The sequence below is a fragment of the Diplotaxodon limnothrissa genome, linkage group LG6 (genome assembly GCF_057381915.1).
Source record: "Diplotaxodon limnothrissa isolate DT_005_m linkage group LG6, D_limnothrissa_male_GT1.1, whole genome shotgun sequence".
Taxonomy (NCBI): Eukaryota; Metazoa; Chordata; class Actinopteri; order Cichliformes; family Cichlidae; genus Diplotaxodon; species Diplotaxodon limnothrissa.
This window is the reverse complement of record NC_140601.1, coordinates 6,084,867-6,103,173: the sequence shown is the minus strand read 5'-3', so window position 1 is coordinate 6,103,173 and position 18,307 is coordinate 6,084,867. Positions and strand designations below refer to the sequence as shown.

Below are 18,307 nucleotides of genomic sequence, written 5' to 3'. Positions count from 1 at the left end.
ATTATTCGAACACGTGGGAAAATTGTTTTGTCACAGCAGGAAGTGGACAGTGCAAAAGTTATATACCAAAATTGGAATACAATAAGAATAAAATACTGTACAGAAATATACAAAGTAGAATAGAATAAAATACTACATATATTAGAAAAAATAGAATAAAATATACAATAGGATAAAAAATAGAATGCAAATGAGAAGACCAAGTCAAATTTTTAATCACTTCAGAATTTTAACGATTCTGATAATTGCCACTGTGATAATCAATTCTTAAGTAATTAAGTAAAGTGTATCATTTTTGTCATAATGTACCAACTACATTGAAACATCCATCTATTCACTTGCGTTTGTCCTCTAAAGGCTTGCGTGAGGTCGCTGTCATAGGGCGAGAGGCGAGGTACACCCTGGACAGGTCGCAAGTCTGGCGCAGGGCAAACACACAGGGACAGAAAACCATTAGCACTCACACCTATAACTTAGATTAATCAATTCCACACATATCTTTGGACAGTGGGAGGAAGCCAGAGTACCCAGAGAGAACACATGCAAACATGTGGAGAATATGCAAACTCCAGACAGAAAGAAAACAGCATGATGGTGGAATTGAACTGACAACATTCTTGCTATGGGGCAACAGTGCTAAACACCATGCCACTGTGCAACTCAGATTAAAGGATCTGACATTAAAATGAGTAATTAAAGACTATCAAAATTAGCTTTTGGAAAGCTATTCTGCACCTCAATGTAATTTTATTTATGCCCAAAATATACATATTCTACAGAAAAATCAGAACCAGAGAAGCTTTATTAATTTGACGGTGAAATTTAATACAAGTACCCTTTAATATCTGAGGATTCTACAGTAAATCTGGCTGAAACTTGGCACACAGGTACAGTAGGTGTCCCAGAGGGGGGATGTGTTGAAAGTTGGACATCAACTACTCAGGATGATTTTTAATGAATTTCTGAAAATTGACATAATTCTATTGTATTGACTGTATTGCATTGAATACAAGTACCCTTTAATTTCTGAGGAATTCTACAGTAAATTTGGATGAAACTTGGCACACAGGTACAGTAGGTGTCCCAGAGGGGGGATGTGTTGAAAGTTGTACATCAACTTCTCAGGATGATTTTTAATGAATTTTTGAAAATTGACACAATTGTAGTGTATTGGCTGTATTAGATTGAATAAATGTTTCCATTAATTTCTGAGGAATTCTACAGTAAATCTGGATGAAACTTGGCACACAGGTACAGTAGGTGTCCCAGAGGGGGGATGTGTTGAAAGTTGTACATCAACTACTCAGGATGATTTTTAATGAATTTCTGAAAATTGACATAATTCTATTGTATTGACTGTATTGCATTGAATACAAGTACCCTTTAATTTCTGAGGAATTCTACAGTAAATCTGGATGAAAATTGGCACACAGGTACAGTAGGTGTCCCAGAAGGGGGATGTGTTGAAAGTTGTACATCAACTTCTCAGGATGATTTTTAATGAATTTTTGAAAATTGACATAATTCTACTGTATTGGCCGACTGCATTGGATACAAGTACCCTTTAATTTCTGAGGAATTCTACAGTAAATTTGGATGAAACTTGGCACACAGGTACAGTAGGTGTCCCAGAGGGGGGATGTGTTGAAAGTTGTACATCAACTACTCAGGATGATTTTTAATGAATTTTTGAAAATTGACACAATTGTAGTGTATTGGCTGTATTAGATTAAATAAATGTTTCCATTAATTTCTGAGGAATTCTACAGTAAATCTGGATGAAACTTGGCACACAGGTACAGTAGGTGTCCCAGAGGGGGGATGTGTTGAAAGTTGTACATCAACTACTCAGGATGATTTTTAATGAATTTCTGAAAATTGACATAATTCTATTGTATTGACTGTATTGCATTGAATACAAGTACCCTTTAATTTCTGAGGAATTCTACAGTAAATCTGGATGAAAATTGGCACACAGGTACAGTAGGTGTCCCAGAGGGGGGATGTGTTGAAAGTTGGACCTCAACTATTCAGGATGACTTTTAAGGAATTGTTGAAATAAACATAATTGTAGTGCATTGACTGTATTGCACTGAATATGAGTTTACTGTGATTTCTGAGTAATATTACAGTAAATCTGGGTAAAAACTGGCCCAGAGGTAAAGTAGGTGTCCGAGAAGAGGATTGTGTTGAAAGCTTGGCATCAACTTTTAAGAATGATTTTTAATGAATTTTTGAATATGCAACCAGACTGTCACGATGGCTGTATTGGGCTGTTCCATTGTAATTTGTGTGCGCGCGTGCGTGTGACTGTTCACGCGCGTGCATGTGTGCGCGAGTCTAGGCTTTCAATCAGGATATAAAGCGAAAAGGCGCTACCGTAAAGACTGGTGTAAAAGCGCAAGGAAATTTATGCGGCGGATAGGAGGCGGCTGGCTTGACCGCGGCTCACAAATGACGGCTCACTTTACCGCAGTCTGTTTTAGCTCAGCTGAACTGGCTACCTGTGGGGTTCTAAAGATTTTACATTTTTGTTATGTGCTTTTAAACACCGCCCTGTATTAACTCCTTAATACACATCTGTGAATGTGAGAGTGAATGAATAGTGGCATTGTAAAGCGCTTTGGGTGCCTTGAAAAGCGCTATATAAATCCAATCCATTATTATTAATATTATTATTATCTTTTAACTCCCTATTTTGCCTCCAGGTCACTGAGGCACTCATCATCCTAACAAGTTCTCGCAGTTCCCTCTTCTCACCTAAAGACTCAAAGCCATCAGGCCTCTGCTATTATTGGCCTTAAGCTCTGGAATAATCTTCCCATCCAACATAAGAACCTGTTCAACAACTGACGGTTTTAAATCAGACATTATTAACTGCTTCTGGTCCAGTCTGAGGTCCCTCGTGTTCTGGTCAAGCTTGCTGTTTGGCTGTTGTTGTTTTTTACCATTGTTTTTAGCATTGTTGGAATTTAGTCGTTATTCTTGTCATGGTGGCTGTTTTCCATGAGTTCTGTGTTTTCTCATTGTTTTTACCACTGTTAGTTATTTACCACTGTTAGTTGTAATTCTATTCTTGGAGACTTGGATTGTAAGTAAGTAAGGCTGTAAAGTGCAGTGGAATCCCGACTTACGAAATTAATTCGTTCCCGAGTGTCTTTCGTAAGTCAAAAATTCTCGTAAGTCGAATCACCCATGGCACCTTTTGAGTGAGGCGATGCTGAACGATAGGCTATAGGCTAATTGCTAACTAGAACAACAATACGTTGTTCAAGGGGTTGTCACATGATTCGGAAGGCATTGTGGGCATTGTAGGCTCAGCCAATCAGAGCCAGCGGATTTCGTTACACGGGCATTTTGCCGTAACGTGGGCAGAAATATTGCCGTTCAGTGCCTTCGTAACTTGAATTTTTCTTTAAATGGGGTATTCGTAAGTCGGAGTTCCACTGTACTTTGCAATAGTTTCTGGTTGACAAGTTGGCATCTTCAATGCAAACTACAGAAGACTATGGCAAACTGTCACAAAGCAATCTGAAGGAGATTTTTGTTGCAGATCTGTATACCACTTCATCTTACAGCAACCATTCACTAGTGGTTGGTAATACACGTTTTCCCTAGTGGTCACCAGGTGGTCACTTACCATCTAAAGGGTTTAAACTGCCAACAAATCAATGGTTGGTTGGAAAATACACATTTCTCCGTAGTGAGTGTTGGTTGTAAGGTGGTCACCAATCAGTCTCTAGACCTGCGTAACCAGAGCCTAAGTTGTTAAATTATCTGATCCTGTCAATGGAGATGGCTTTATTACCATCTAACTCAGGGGTGGGCCAGTGTCCTGCAGGTTTTAGATGTGTCCTTGTTCCAACACAGCTCATGTAAACGGCTAAATTTCCTCTTTGGCATGTCTTGAAGTTCTCCAAAGACCTGGTAATGAACTAATCATTTGATTCAGGTGTGTTGACCCAGGGTGATATCTAAAACATGCAGGACACCGACCCTTGAGGCCTGGAGTTCCCCAACTCCTTACATAAAACTGCTTTGTTTACATTTTGCATGTTGCATTTTGTAACAAGTTGCATTTCTGATTTCAATATTTTTTAACCATATTAAAATTTCAATTGAATCGTGTAGAGCGCAGAGTTAGTTGTGATTATATTTTGGCTTTAATCATGAGACAAACATCTCGAGGGGGGAAAAGAAAAGAATCAATGAAAAGACTGATGCCACAAATAGAGTGTAGAATCACCTGCATCTGTGCCTTTTACACAAACAACAAAGTAGCTTCAGTTGCACGTAAGCTGGAAGCACTACATGAAGGAAAATTGTCTTGTGGTCTTGAATGATGTAGATGCACCCACTGACGTTATCAGGAGAAACAGGCAGATTTATTTGCATGTTTTTCAGTTTAAACAAATATCTAACTTGGCACTGATATATTTGTTGTACTTTGAGTTTTACATAGCGTCTGTTTGACCCAAACAGCAAACTGACATCTTAGTTTTGACCTTTCCGTGATCCTGTGTTGTGCTTTTTCTTTCACGCTTTAAGAATAGAGATGTACAGTGGCCTGTATTTAAATAAGTTAATAGCAGTTGTGTTTATTGTAGCTGCCCAGAAGGCTGAAAAAGAAGGGGAAACATGAGACCAGATAAGGTGACACATTTATGTGTTTCCTCCTTTCCTTTCCTTCTGTAAGAAGCTGCCACACGATCACCTGCATGGTTTTGCAAGGGAAATTGGCCAGTCAGAGATCTGAATTGAGCACGTGCTCTCGTACTCTACAGACAAACAGAAAATATAGTCAAATGCCCGTCATTAGAGGCCCAGTTAAACTGATAGCAAAGTGGCTGTTTGTGTTTTCGCGTCATGCCTTTTGTGTCCTGTCACTTTGCAGGAAAACGGCTCAGTGCAATGAGAATATTCCTGTTTGTTTGTGTCTAGACGGTTCTGGACAGGAGGAGATGGAGGCTCAGAATGGACCCCATGACCCATCACACAGGAGGAAGGATCAGAAGTCATCACAGGTACACTGAGCGATTATAAACTATGCGTCATCATTTGGTCAGCTTGTGTTTAAAGCCAGTCATGGAATGAATGTGTGTGTGTTTGCTCCTGTTTGTGGAGCAGGCCATGATGCACAATGAAGAAGATTTGGATGATGAGGAAAGAACAAGAAGGAGAGCTGAAAGAAGGAGGGCCAAAAGGAAAGTAAGTAAGAAAAAGTCACAACAGCACTGTACAAAGTCTTGAACCACCACTAGGAAAATGTGAAGTAGGTACAGCAATTTATTTAAACGTGTAAACATGAATGGTATTAATGTACAAGCCAAAGCCAAAAGCAGAGTTTGTACACTTTCTCGTAAAAGTAGTCTTCCTGCATAGGCTTCTTGAAGGGCATTTAAAGCTGCCATTCTCCATTAAAATTATCCCACACTGCTTCAATAAAGTTGAGGTCTGGGATCTGGGGAAATCCATGGCTGATAGTGTTTCATTGTGTGTTCGTGTATGCTTTTACTGCAATGGGATTGTTTTTAGGATAATTTTCATGCTGAAATGTGAAGCTGTTGGTAATCAGATGCCTTCCAGATAGCACTGCACGGTGGATCAAAATCTTCGTGTACTTTTCTGTATTCATAATTCCAGTAATTTTGACTTCCAAACAAGGACGGAGCCTCTGCTTTGTGTTACAGGTTGGCTGTAGACACTCATTGTTGTACTTCTTTCCTGTCCGCCTCTGCTTATTGATGATGTGAAAGTTAAGTTAAAATGATCAGATTCAAGGAGTGGATAAGTGGAAAAGCAGCCAACCTTCAAAAAGCCTGGAGAACTAGTGCCAAAAAAACCCCACTTTAAAAACGACACGAGTGTCTGGCTGCTTGGAAGCGAAGTGTAAAGAACAGAGTGGTGGCTCAGGTCTACACAGTACTATTACGATACCTACAGCTTATATAGTATGTTGTCAGTGTTAAAAGCTGTTTTCTAACTGAAATGACTGCATCTGCTACATTATCATACAGCTTAGCACTACTCACATTCCCTGCTGCTCCACCTGTTCACACACATTGTTAAAATGCATTAACCAACCTCTTTCCTCATTTTATGATACATTCTAATACACGTGTGCTTCTCCACCTCTGTTTACTCATGTTTCATGTCATCATCTATCATCCAATAGCCATCATGTCCTTGCTCTTAATTTCAGAGGCAGAAAGAACGGAGGAAACTAGAGCGAAAGGAGAGGATGGAGGATGCTTCAGAGCAGGTGCGGTGCTAATATTCACATTTGTCTTTCTTTCTTTCTCTTTTCTTTCTTTTCACTGCAATCATCAGACCACATCACCTGATGCCTCATACCCTTTCACACACTTAGCTGGGAAACTATCTGAGTTGCCTTATCCTGCCCACACTTGCTGTGCTTCTGCAAGCCACTTTGCAGTCCACCTTCACTCCACGTTATGCAGTATCTGATTCATGTAATAAGTCTTTTTTCTGCTTGGTGTCTTTGTGTTGTTCTACTGCAGGCAGCAAATATATGTTACCACAGGTGGAACTGTCATCTTTTTACAATGGTGGTTTAATGACAACACTTACTATTATACAGTATTATATATGTTCTTAAACTATATACAAAATTACAGACAATAGAAATCTGTTGTGTAGAAATCACAGCTCTTACCTTTGTCTGTAGGTTGCACACAAAACCATTTACTCTGCTACAGCCCCATTCAGTGTCCTTTGCTCTGAGGTCAGCTAGGCTGTGTTTTATTGTAAATTTAAAGACAGGTATCAGTTCTCACAGGTATCTGCATCTTACTTATTTTTTATAATAAGTACAAAAGTCATAAGTCTGTATTTTTATGTACAGTCTGTGATTTAGATTGTAATTGCTCAACATTTATTTTTAAAGGCTTTATTATAACAACATTTTGCTCTTCTGTTATAATGTAGGCTCTTATAAAATGCATAAGAGAAAACAATCACATCACCACTTGTTTTCTTCTTTATTGGGTTTACTGGCTGCTTTAATCTAACACATAAAATGCTCACTTTCTGTGAAATACAACACAAAAGAGAGAGACTGCCTAATACTGAGTGAAGACAAATTCTTCTTGCAAATCCAGTTCATCAAAAGCTCAAGGTTTCGAGTTGTTCTACTCCCACACTGAAGAAGGCCTAGCTTATCCAGTCACTTTATATAATGATTTTATAGTTATTCCACAGTGATGCTTTTATTTTGTAACAGGAAGAGGAAGCAGCTGGAGAAGTGTCAGATACTGACAGTGATGAGGAGATGAAAGAAGAAGAGCGATGGACTGCCGTTCATTCCAGAGCCAGATGCAATCCTGAATCAGTGGCTGCCGTCACAACGGAGAGCAAGACGAACCGCCAGCTGTCCCACTGGATGTCAGATGAGGTGGGTTGAAGCAAGGTAGCCGTACTTAGTGTTTTATCCCGTCCATTTGGTGGGAAATAAATAATAAAACAGAGTGTCTGTGAACATATTTCATCCAGCGAAGCAAAAGAGAAACTCAACGGTTTAACAGACCTGCAAGGTGTTCTGGAAGTACGACACATGAGGCTTATCATAGAAAACACTGATTTCTACTCTGTAATAACCTGCTCCAAACATGCTTGGTATGACTTGCACTTGGTATGACGGTGCACCGTCATGCACATACACTGTTCAAAAAGCTTAAAGCAGTGGCAGTGGCAGATCTCAATGCATTTTAAACATCTATCCTGACATGGACTGGGTGTTGTGTTAGGACCCAAAGGAGGCCACATAACCTGATGGAAATAAAAATGATCAACCTACAGAGGGCTGAATTCAAAGACACCCAAAAGTCAAAGATTTTGCTGAAATTGCATTGCTGCAACTCATTTAATAGTTTGATTGGGCATGCTTGTATGCATGCCTAACAATATGCTCCAAGTGAATCAATGGATGGTGTCCTGGGGGAACTCTATGAGGTCCAGGGTATCACTGACCTCGTGGATAGTCTGAGGTGCAACCTGGAGCCGTCAGATGGAACGAAACATGATCTCTCAGAGCTATTCTATTAGATTTCAGTCAGGCGAGTTTGAGGGTGAGTCAGTGGTATCACATTTCCTTCATCCTCCAGGAACTGCCTGCATGCTCTTGCCATACCAGGAGGACCCAGGACCTACAGCACCAGTGTAGGGTGTTGACACTGGATCCAAGAATTTTATCCCAATCCATAATGGAAGTCAGGTTGCTGTTGCCTAGCCTGTAGAGGTCTGGGTGTCGGTCCATAGATGTGCCATTTTAGACAACCACTGCTGAACAATGCTACAGGCAGCGACCTGTTCCTATCTGTGAAAAGCACAGGGCGCCAGTGGTGGAGATGTCAATTGTGGTATTCTATGGTAAATGCTAATTGGCCCCATGGTGCAGGGCACTGAGCACAGGGCCAGGGCGGGGGGATGTTGGGCGCTAAATGAAGTTTGTTTCTAAATATTTGGTCAGAGACATTCACGCAGTAACCTGCTGGAGGTCATTTTGTAGCTCTGGCAGTGATCATTCTGTCCCTCCTCGCACAAAGGAGCAGATAGCGGTCCTGCTGATGGGTTAAGGACCTTCTATGGTCCTGTCCTGCTTTCCTAGAGTAACTGCTTGTCTCCTGGAATCTCCTCCGTGTTCTTGAGACTGTGCTGGGAGACAGCAGACCTTCATTATCTGTGCAACCTCTGTAGGATCCAAGTATCACCTCATGACACTGACTCTAACCAAATGCACAATTAATGAAAAAGGTCAGAAAAGATGAGGAGGGAGAAAACCTCAGTGTCCATGGTGTCCCACACCATTCCTGTTTCACGGGTTGTCTCATTGTTGTCCCTTTAGTGCAGCTGTTGTTATTTTCATGAACATCAAAGCAGCTGACTTGATGTTGTACTCTGATTAAAAATCTTTCCCTTAATAATTTTAAGCAATACGGGTCTTAGACTGTGAAACACTTGTACACAACACCTGTATTCCTATTATCATAAAATTAAACCTGCACTGACTTTTATGTGCTTCAGAACTATTTGAACACACACAAAGACACGACTCAGAGTCTTAGAAAGTATTTGCATTTCTATGAATAGGTAAGCTCTGATTTATGGATAAACTGTGACTTAGGCAACTGATGTGAGAACTAAGAGATCTGTGCACAAACACAGTAAAACCTCTAAAAAATACTAAAGCTACTGCGCCGTGTTTTGGATTCAGCGCCTCCAGTTCTGGATCATAAAGGATCATAAAGATCAGCCAGTCTGATTTATGTATTTTTAGCTCGGAGCAGGTCAGAGCAGATTGACATCTTCAGTTTTTGTCACTCTATAATACTGAAGGTTTTGTGTTACTTCCTGTGGTTCAGGAGCCTGAGTGGGATATCAGCAGTGCATTTGTGGCCAACGCTGCCAACAACATTAAACTGAAAGGCCTGATGAACAGAGCAAAGCAAATCTCCAGAGAGAACAAGGAAAATGAGGCCAGGAGCAGCCAGGTACTCTCTCTCTGTCTCTCTCTCTCTCTCTCTCTCACTCACACACACACACACACACACACACACACGCAAGGTCCAGTGATCTAGCCCAGAGATGAGCTTATATGATCCATCCTCTTTCATGTACGGCTGGCTAAATGTATTTTGAGTTAGAAACCAGTGACGTGACTGCAGTGACAGAACTTTCTGTGGTGATTTCAGGAGGAGAACACAGAAGAAATGAGGAGGATGGGGGAGTCCCTGACATGTGAGTCTGCTCATGTGTTCTTCTTCAGCTCTATCCTGCAGCCAATGTTCCCTCTAATTTTTCATGTGTCTGAGCGAACACACAAACTCCCTGAGCGGACACTTGGACCACTGTGAGCCACAGCAGACGTGTGCACTGTGGTCACACCAGCATCGAATCCATCCAAGTTACATGGTTTATTAAAATAATCACATTACAGCATTTACATTTATGTTACACTACTTTTACTTAACTGCTTTAGCCCACTTACAATGAAAATTTAAAAAAAAAATCTTGTTCATGACCTGTGTAGCATGTTAACACAACTGGAAGTAAAAATAACTTGAACTCCAATTTTGAAAACACAACTTTCTTTTTTCTTTTTCTTCTTCTTCTTCTTCTTTTTTTTATTTTTTATAAAGCTCTGACTTGTATTATGAGTCTGTGGTCTGGGAGAGAGTCCTGTAACTCTCTGTCTGCAAAATACAGCATATAATGACCAATGTTGGGCAATTAATTATATAGTTACTTCTTCAAAAAAGTTACTGAGTTTTGCAAACAAAGTTTTTTGCAGCTGTTTACCTAAAAATGCAGCCAAGGCGTTTTTTTAAATAAACATTTCAAATTATTTACAGAACAATCAGCTGTTCTGCATCAAATTTGATGCCACACAAATTATTTGTGCCACTCCAAAAAGTAATTTCTGTCCACTATGAGATGAAGGAGAACAACAGCCTGATACCTGCAGGCCTGACAGCAGGAGATGTATCACTGCTGTAACACCTGTAACATTCAGCAGTGGCCTCATTGTTCTGACACACACAACAAAACTATTGACTACACTAACTACACAAGATATGGGCTAAACATCGCAAATCTCTCACATCTCAAACACCGCAGTCACTCCTAAAACTTCCCCCTTCTTAAACCACTAAATGCCATGTTGCCATATTATTTTTGATTGGTCGACACATGGTACATTTTTTGACCAATAGGAAAGGCTGGGTTCCATCTGTCCTGCTCACATCTCCAATGGTTGTACACGTTGTCATTAACGTGGCTTCACTCCACATCAGCCACGCCGTTTTGCTCGCTAAAACACCGGTGTCGGCACATAAGGACGCTGTCATAGCCTGTCAACGACGTTGATTAGCTGCGTATATACGAATGTGAATCGCGTGATTGGCTGGACTATGGGATAAGGTGGCAGCGTTCTGATCCCATACGGGAGCAGCCAGTCACTGACTAACACTGCAAAACAGATTGTTAATGTATTTACTTTAATTTCAATTCAGGTTAGATTTTTTTTGTGCACAAAACAGATTTTTTGTGCGCAGAGACCGTGCCAGCAGTGCGCAATTGCGCACGCGCGCCCCTTAGAGGGAACATTGCTGCAGCCTTGCAATAATTTCAGTGCACAAGATGCCATCGGTCCATTTTTAGATTTAAGCCCAGTCAAATTCCAAATTTTGGACCAAATTTGCAAAATATTTAGTCATTCCCCAAAAAAGGAAGAAATATTTCTTCTCTCTAAAAGATGGTGTCTATTTCAGGAGCGTTGATCGGTATTCGATTATGTAACTCATGAATAATATGTGCTTATATATACTCATTGGCCTTTTAATTATGCACGTCTTGTAAATTTTATGTTTAGGAAGCAGCTACGTTTTCAGTTTTTTAAAATATTGTCAACAAAAGTGATCAGTCTACTTTGTTTATTACTGAGTCTGTAATAATGGCAACAGTTGTAATGATAATAATATTAATAATGATAAACAAAAAGGAAAATGCTAATCATAAATTGTTGCTGCTGGATTGTTTGCCTGTAGGAAAGCGAGTTGCTGTTTATGAAAGTCAGACGGTTGCAGCAGCACAGAGAACTGAAAACAGACATTGCTACATTGGATGGTTTGGCCTAGCCAAAAACATACCTAATAAAGTGGCCAGATAGTGCGTAATAAGTAAGAATTAAGACAAAAAAATGAATGTGTCACCCCTACTCTACGCATAAAAGTGTGTGTGACCTTCTCCAGTGCAGGGCATTAAGATGTTCGAGCAAGCCCAGTACACAGAGGCGGTGGACATGTTCACAGAAGCCATCTTCTGCGACCCCAAAGATCACAGGTGAGCTGACCTGTGAACCCAGACTCCAGCTCAGACTTCAGCCTTTTTCACATCCACTTTGGTTGAGTAAAGTCTCCTGCTGCCTGTGTGTTCGTGTCTCTTCTTGTGCCTCAGGTTATATGGAAATCGGTCGTACTGTCACTGGTTTCTGGAGCGGTACTCCTCAGCTCTGAGTGATGCTCGAAGGTCCATCCAGCTGGCTCCCGACTGGCCGAAGGGATACTTTCGTAAGGGCTGTGCTCTGGTGGGGTTAAAGGTCAGTGAGTTCTATATAACAAATAATACATTTCAATGCCAAGCAACTGTGTCTTTATTTTTATATGTTTCTGCATAAAAGATGCTACAACACTCTATCGTTTTATTTCCTCCACTCCTTCTTTCACTAACTGCTGTTGCGTGTCTGTGTAAATGACAGCGGTACAGTGAAGCAGAGAAGGCCCTGGAGAAGGTGCTGGAGTTGGATCAGAATTGTAAGGAAGCATCCAAAAAACTCTTTAACTGTCGGGTCCTTCAGCTCATGGTGAGGAACGTCACGAGTGACTTCAGGGTTCTGGGGTATAACAGCTGCCTGGAAGATATTTTAAAAACTTAAATTTACAAAAACATTTCACATTCTTTAAAAAAGTATAAAACATCCTAAATTCTTGGGAACACCAGTTACTGTTGGTGCTTAGAAATGCAGACAAACCAAAGTGAGCTGTTTACTGCTGGTGTCCAACAGGACGATGGGACACGACTGAGAGAAAAAGCTCAACTCAGCTGTACATTTCCTTAAACTCCACCAGATTCCTTCATTTATTCACACAGTTTTAGATGTGTATCTGTTGTAGTTTACGTTTGAATTTCATCGAATGTGAGATTAGACATTGAACTTAGATGACTTAGAAAATAGATAAAAGCTTATTATTGTTATAAGCCAATATTCTGCAAGAATTCTTTTTTGCTGAAAATGAGCAATAAAAAGTCAATTCTGTGTTTATTAAATCAAACTGTCATTAGGACAAATCAAAAAGTCATGTTCATTTGTGGGGATTTTAACATAGATCTACTAAATCCAAACAAGCAGAGAGCGACAGAGGAATTTATTAATACAATGTATAGCTTGGGACTTTTTCCAGTGATCACTAAGCCCAGCAGGATTACAGCACAGTCGGCAACCCTAATAGACAATATATTTACTAATGAAATAGAAAATAGAACCATAAGTGGTCTCCTAATTAATAACATCAGTGATCATCTACCTGTTTTTATAGTGTATAACAGCAATTACAGGAAGGTTAAACAGCAAAACACAATAAAATACAAACGAGTGAGAACAGAAGAGTCAATAAACGCATTCAAAAGTGATTTACTCAAGCAAGAATGGGAGATGCTGTATAAGGAAAAAAATATTGATAAAGCTTATGAGATTTTTTTAGGAAAATTTAAACTGTTATATAATAGTCATTGCCCAGTAAAGAAATATAGTAAAAAACAAAAATATGCAGAGTGCCCATGGATTACAAAAGGATTGCAAAATGCATGTAAGAAGAAAAATACCTTATACAGAGAATTTATATTGAACAGAAGTACAGAAGCTGAAAATAAATACAAGAAATATAAAAATAAATTAACGAGTATTTTAAGGTCATGTAAAAAGGAATACTATGAAAAATTACTGATTATGAATAAAAATAATATTAAAGGGATCTGGAAAACATTAAATACCATCATCAAAAAGGGCTCGGGGCAGGCAGACTATCCTTCGTATTTGTATTTCGCAAATAATGATAGAAATATTACTAATATGAGAGATGTGGTAAATGAGTTCAATAAATTCTTTGTAAGTGTTGGGCCAGACTTGGCTGAAACAATTCCTGATATAACAGATTCTGTAGAGAAAGAAACCAGACTCATTGATCGCAATCCTCATTCAATGTTCTTAACGGTGGTGGAAGAAATGTCACGATCTGGTACAGGGATTCAAGCGCAGAGCGGTAAGGTATCTCCAAGGTGTGGTTTATTTACAGTGCAGTGCAATATATGTACAGTGAAGGGATCCAAAACTCCGGGGGGGGGAAATCACAGGGTAACTCGCTCACGTCTTCTTCTCTCACACTCACACACTTTCCCGCAGCAGGGAGGTCGCAGGTCCGGGGGGGGAATCTGAAGCAGACGAGAAGGCAGGTCACCAACTAATCACAAATCACGGATATGAAGCACAAGAGCTGTGAGAAAACTAACGTTAGGGGTACAATCATCCAGCGACGAGAGGATCTGTGTTCCAGCCTCAAATAGTGCTCCCGGTGATGATGGGTGAGTGTTGTCAGGTGTGTGTGTGGGCCAAGGGCGGGAGCCCACAGTGAGCTCCGCCCAGGCAGAGAGGGAGAAAACAGCAACAGCAATTGTAGCCTTGTGGGGCCGACCGGGCAGGCACGGAGACCATGACAAGAAATGGAAATCATTGATATTGTTGGGAAATCACAAACAAAAAACTCTACAGACTCTGACGACATTGATATGGAAATCGTTAAGAGAGTGATAGAGGGCATTTCCAAACCCTTAACACACATTTGCAATTTGTCCTTACAAACTGGTACATTCCCAAAACAAATGAAAACAGCTAAAGTAACACCACTGTTTAAAAATGGTGACAGACACCAATTCACAAATTATAGGCCTGTCTCTCTACTTTCTCAGTTTTCAAAAATACTGGAAAAAGTCTTTAGTAATAGACTTGACAAATTTATAGATAAACACAAAATAATAATGGATAGTCAGTATGGTTTCAGATCAAATAGATCAACATCATTGGCATTAATGGAACTGATCGAAAATATCACCAACAATATAGATAAAAGACAATGTATAGTTAGTGTATTCATTGACCTAAAAAAAGCTTTTGACACAATTAATCATGACATATTACTTGATAAACTGGAGTACTACGGCATTAGAGGAGTGGTGTTAGAATGGGTAAAGAGTTATTTGAGAGACAGGCAGCAATTTGTGAAAATTGGGGAATATCAATCAGAGTGTATGGACATTGTTTGTGGAGTTCCGCAGGGGTCAGTATTGGGACCAAAGCTGTTTATCCTCTATATCAATGATATATGCAGAACATCAGATATACTACAGTTTATTCTATTTGCAGATGATACAAATATTTTTTGTACTGGAGAGAACTTACAGCAGCTTTTGGAAATTGTCACACAAGAAATGATTAAACTGAAAACATGGTTTGATAGAAATAAGCTATCATTAAATTTGGAAAAAACTACATTTATGTTATTCGGAAATTGTAAAAAAGATGCAGGAGCAAAATTATTAGTAAACAATGTTGAAATAGAGCAAGTTTCAGATACAAAATTTCTGGGTGTGATAATAGATAACAAAATCTGCTGGAAACCTCACATAAAGCATATACAAGCCAAACTGTCAAGAAGCATCTCCGTACTAAGTAAAGTTAAATATTTTTTGCCTTCCAAATCACTCCGGGTACTTTATTGTTCACTTATATTGCCATATTTGGAATACTGTGTGGAAATTTGGGGAAACACATATAAAACTGCACTTCAACCAATATGTAAAATAAAAAAAAAAGCAATCAGGATGATTAATAAAGCAGGATTTAGAGACCATACTAACATCATGTTTTTGAAATTAAAAATACTGAAGTTTATGGATCTTATAAAATATAAAACTGCAAAAATTATGTACAAGGCCAGATACAATATGTTACCAGGAAATATACAGAGGATGTTCTATGACAGAGAAGGAGACTATGAATTGAGGGGGAAATTGAATCTAAGGATTCTTAAAGCACGGTCAAAGGTTAAAACCTTTTGTGTCACTATTTATGGGGTAAAACTGTGGAATAGTTTTACTATAGATCTACAGCAATGCTCAGGAATTAGTAAGTTCATGAAAATACTTCGAAAACTGATTTTGGAAGAATATGATACCGATAAAGATGATCACCCATTGTATGTATAAAAATATCAAATTATATCCAAATTATATCAATCACGGTAGCCAAGTTTATATAGTTTCTCCTCGTGTATCGTGTGGAGTATGTGATGATGGGAATTAGGTGAATTATGTGGGATCAATAAGATGTTGAGCAGGGGTAGGAATTAATAAGTATGTTCATACTTCTTCCTACTCCTTTTCAGACCAAACATTGTTACATTATGTCAGACGATTTTGTTTTATTTCATTATATATTTTTTGTTTATCTGAACACATACGTGTGTGTGTGTATATCTACATATATATTCGTATCTGTAAATGAAAATATATGTAGTGTGTATATATTGTTTTTTGTTTTATATGTCTGAAACAAATAAAGATACAATACAATACAATACAAAACTCGAGCTGATGTTGCTTTCCAAGTGATGACAGTAAAATGTTTCTATTGTCTGACATAAATGATTTTTAACTTTGTTTTTGCAGGAGATGGGTTTCGATGAGGCGCAGAGCAAAGAGCTTCTACAAAAGTTCACCACTGTTCAGGCAGTTGTCAACCAATTTGAAGCCAGAAGTAAGAACTGCCTGCAATGTCACCTTTGTCCACCATGAGGCAGCACTGTTGCATAATGACAGTATTTTGTAATAAAACCAAAATTTAAGCAAGTTTAAGGAGTTTGTTTGTTTAAATCGTTTTGTGACAAAGTATTTCGTTTTTCTCTCTCGTAGCTCTGAAGCTCTTTTCTCAGCAGGACCAGAGTGGGTAGGTTATTACCTCACCCATCTATCACACATTCAGAAACCCAGAGCACCTTTCAGGGAAATCTTTGTTGTGATTTGAATGGAATGAAACACAACAAGTTTCTTTTATTTCCTTCATAGAAAGAGACATGTAGATACAAGTGAGAAAATAGTTCTGCATCTTTGTCATCTGTTAACACTGAACAATAACCACACTTTCCCTTCTGTGTGGTCGCCACACTCGTTTCCTTCGCTTCTCTGTTTTTTCCTCCCGTCTTTCAGAAACTGTCGCTCTCTGTGGGTTGGAAACGTTACACAGGAAGTTACAGAGAAGGACCTCTGTGATCTCTTCAAAATGTAAAGACTGTGTGTGTGTGTGTGTGTGTGTCTGTGTGTGTCTATGAAGACATTAAAGCTTTAAAGAGTTTCCAGCAGTGATAGCTTATTAATAGTATTAACCTTTTCTGTGTGTGTTCAGCTTCGGTGAGATTGAAAGCATCAGAGTTCTTCATGAACGCTTCTGTGCCTTTGTCAACTTCAAGAACGCCAACATGGCTGCCAAAGCCCTGGACAAGCTGCAGGTGTGTGACGGGCCTAGAAACCGTCTTCATCATTGGGACTGTCTGTGTCTCGTTACGCTGATTGATACTTCTGAGTGTCAAAAAACTGAATATTGTCATGAAAATTTGTCTTAAAAAAGTTTAACTGCACTGTGTCCTTCTGTCCAGGGGGTGGAGCTCGGGGGCAACAAGCTGGTGATGAGGTACCCAGATCGCTGGATCCACAGGACTGTGTCCTCCATGCAAAGAAGCAGCAGCAGCTTGGCCTCCAACACTGCAGGAACTCAGCCAAGTTCAGCTGCCTCTGGGTACAGAGCGACTCATTAATGTGTATCTGTGGGCTTTCCAGAGGGAGGGTCCCTTACAGTGTGACACAAACAAAATCACCGTAGAATAGTTTTCAGTAGTAGCTGAGAGATGTTACTTTTCTTATTGATCTCTTATCGGATCTCCTCTGCTTCTGTCCACACAGGTCCCGATGGCGGGCACCTTTAAATGGAGATGAGTGCTTTTACTGGCGGACCACAGGCTGTTTCTATGGCGACAAGTGCCGCTTCAAACACATACCAGACCAGCAAGGTCGAGACAAGAAGTCTTGGCAACCATGATGTCCCTTATCTTTTCAGCTCCTGCCCGCAAGGCACATCAAAGTCCACTTGGGAACACTGACAACTGAATGTTTGTGAAGAAACCTGAGACATGGATCACATGTGATAACCAAAGTCAGAAGATGTGACTCTGAAATAATGAAGGATGTTATGCAGACCCTGATCCGGGGAAGAATAAATCCATTTTAAAGAAAATCTTGTAGCAGAGACAGTCCTCAGTGGAAATGTATTTTTCAAGGCTTCACTTGGATTTCAGAAACAGGAGCTCCTGGTTTGTGCACAGACGCATGTCGCAGAGATTTATGGTCCAAATGTTTGGTTGAACCATGTTGGAAACACTTTAGATTTTAAAAAGAAGTTATTTTCATATCAGTAAAATTAGATTTTGCATATAAAATGTATAAATATTTGCATAAAACAATAAAAACTGATATATGAGACCTTTTATTTTCCCTTACTGTTTGTTGTTTTAGTTTCCAGTGTTGTTAATGTTGTTAATGACAAGTAGTTAAACATATGCCATTTTATGACCAGTAGTCAAGGTAGTAAATTAGCTTAACAGCTGCAGGCCATATATTATCCTTTAGT

The 18,307-nt window shown here is 39.4% G+C and overlaps 1 protein-coding gene across 1 annotated transcript; it reads left to right on the top strand.

Annotated features, from left to right (window-relative positions):
* Positions 1 to 4,638: 4,638 nt before the first annotated feature.
* On the top strand, positions 4,639 to 17,719 carry LOC146630011 (uncharacterized). Its single transcript, XM_085355401.1, has 16 exons — positions 4,639 to 4,691; positions 4,895 to 5,024; positions 5,128 to 5,208; positions 6,203 to 6,262; positions 7,244 to 7,414; positions 9,381 to 9,509; positions 9,711 to 9,756; positions 11,769 to 11,859; positions 11,974 to 12,115; positions 12,275 to 12,379; positions 16,297 to 16,384; positions 16,540 to 16,573; positions 16,834 to 16,908; positions 17,030 to 17,132; positions 17,280 to 17,419; positions 17,584 to 17,719. Exons 1-16 carry the CDS (start codon positions 4,639 to 4,641, stop codon positions 17,717 to 17,719), a joined length of 1,584 nt encoding a protein of 527 aa, XP_085211527.1.
* The last annotated feature ends 588 nt before the right edge of the window (positions 17,720 to 18,307 follow it).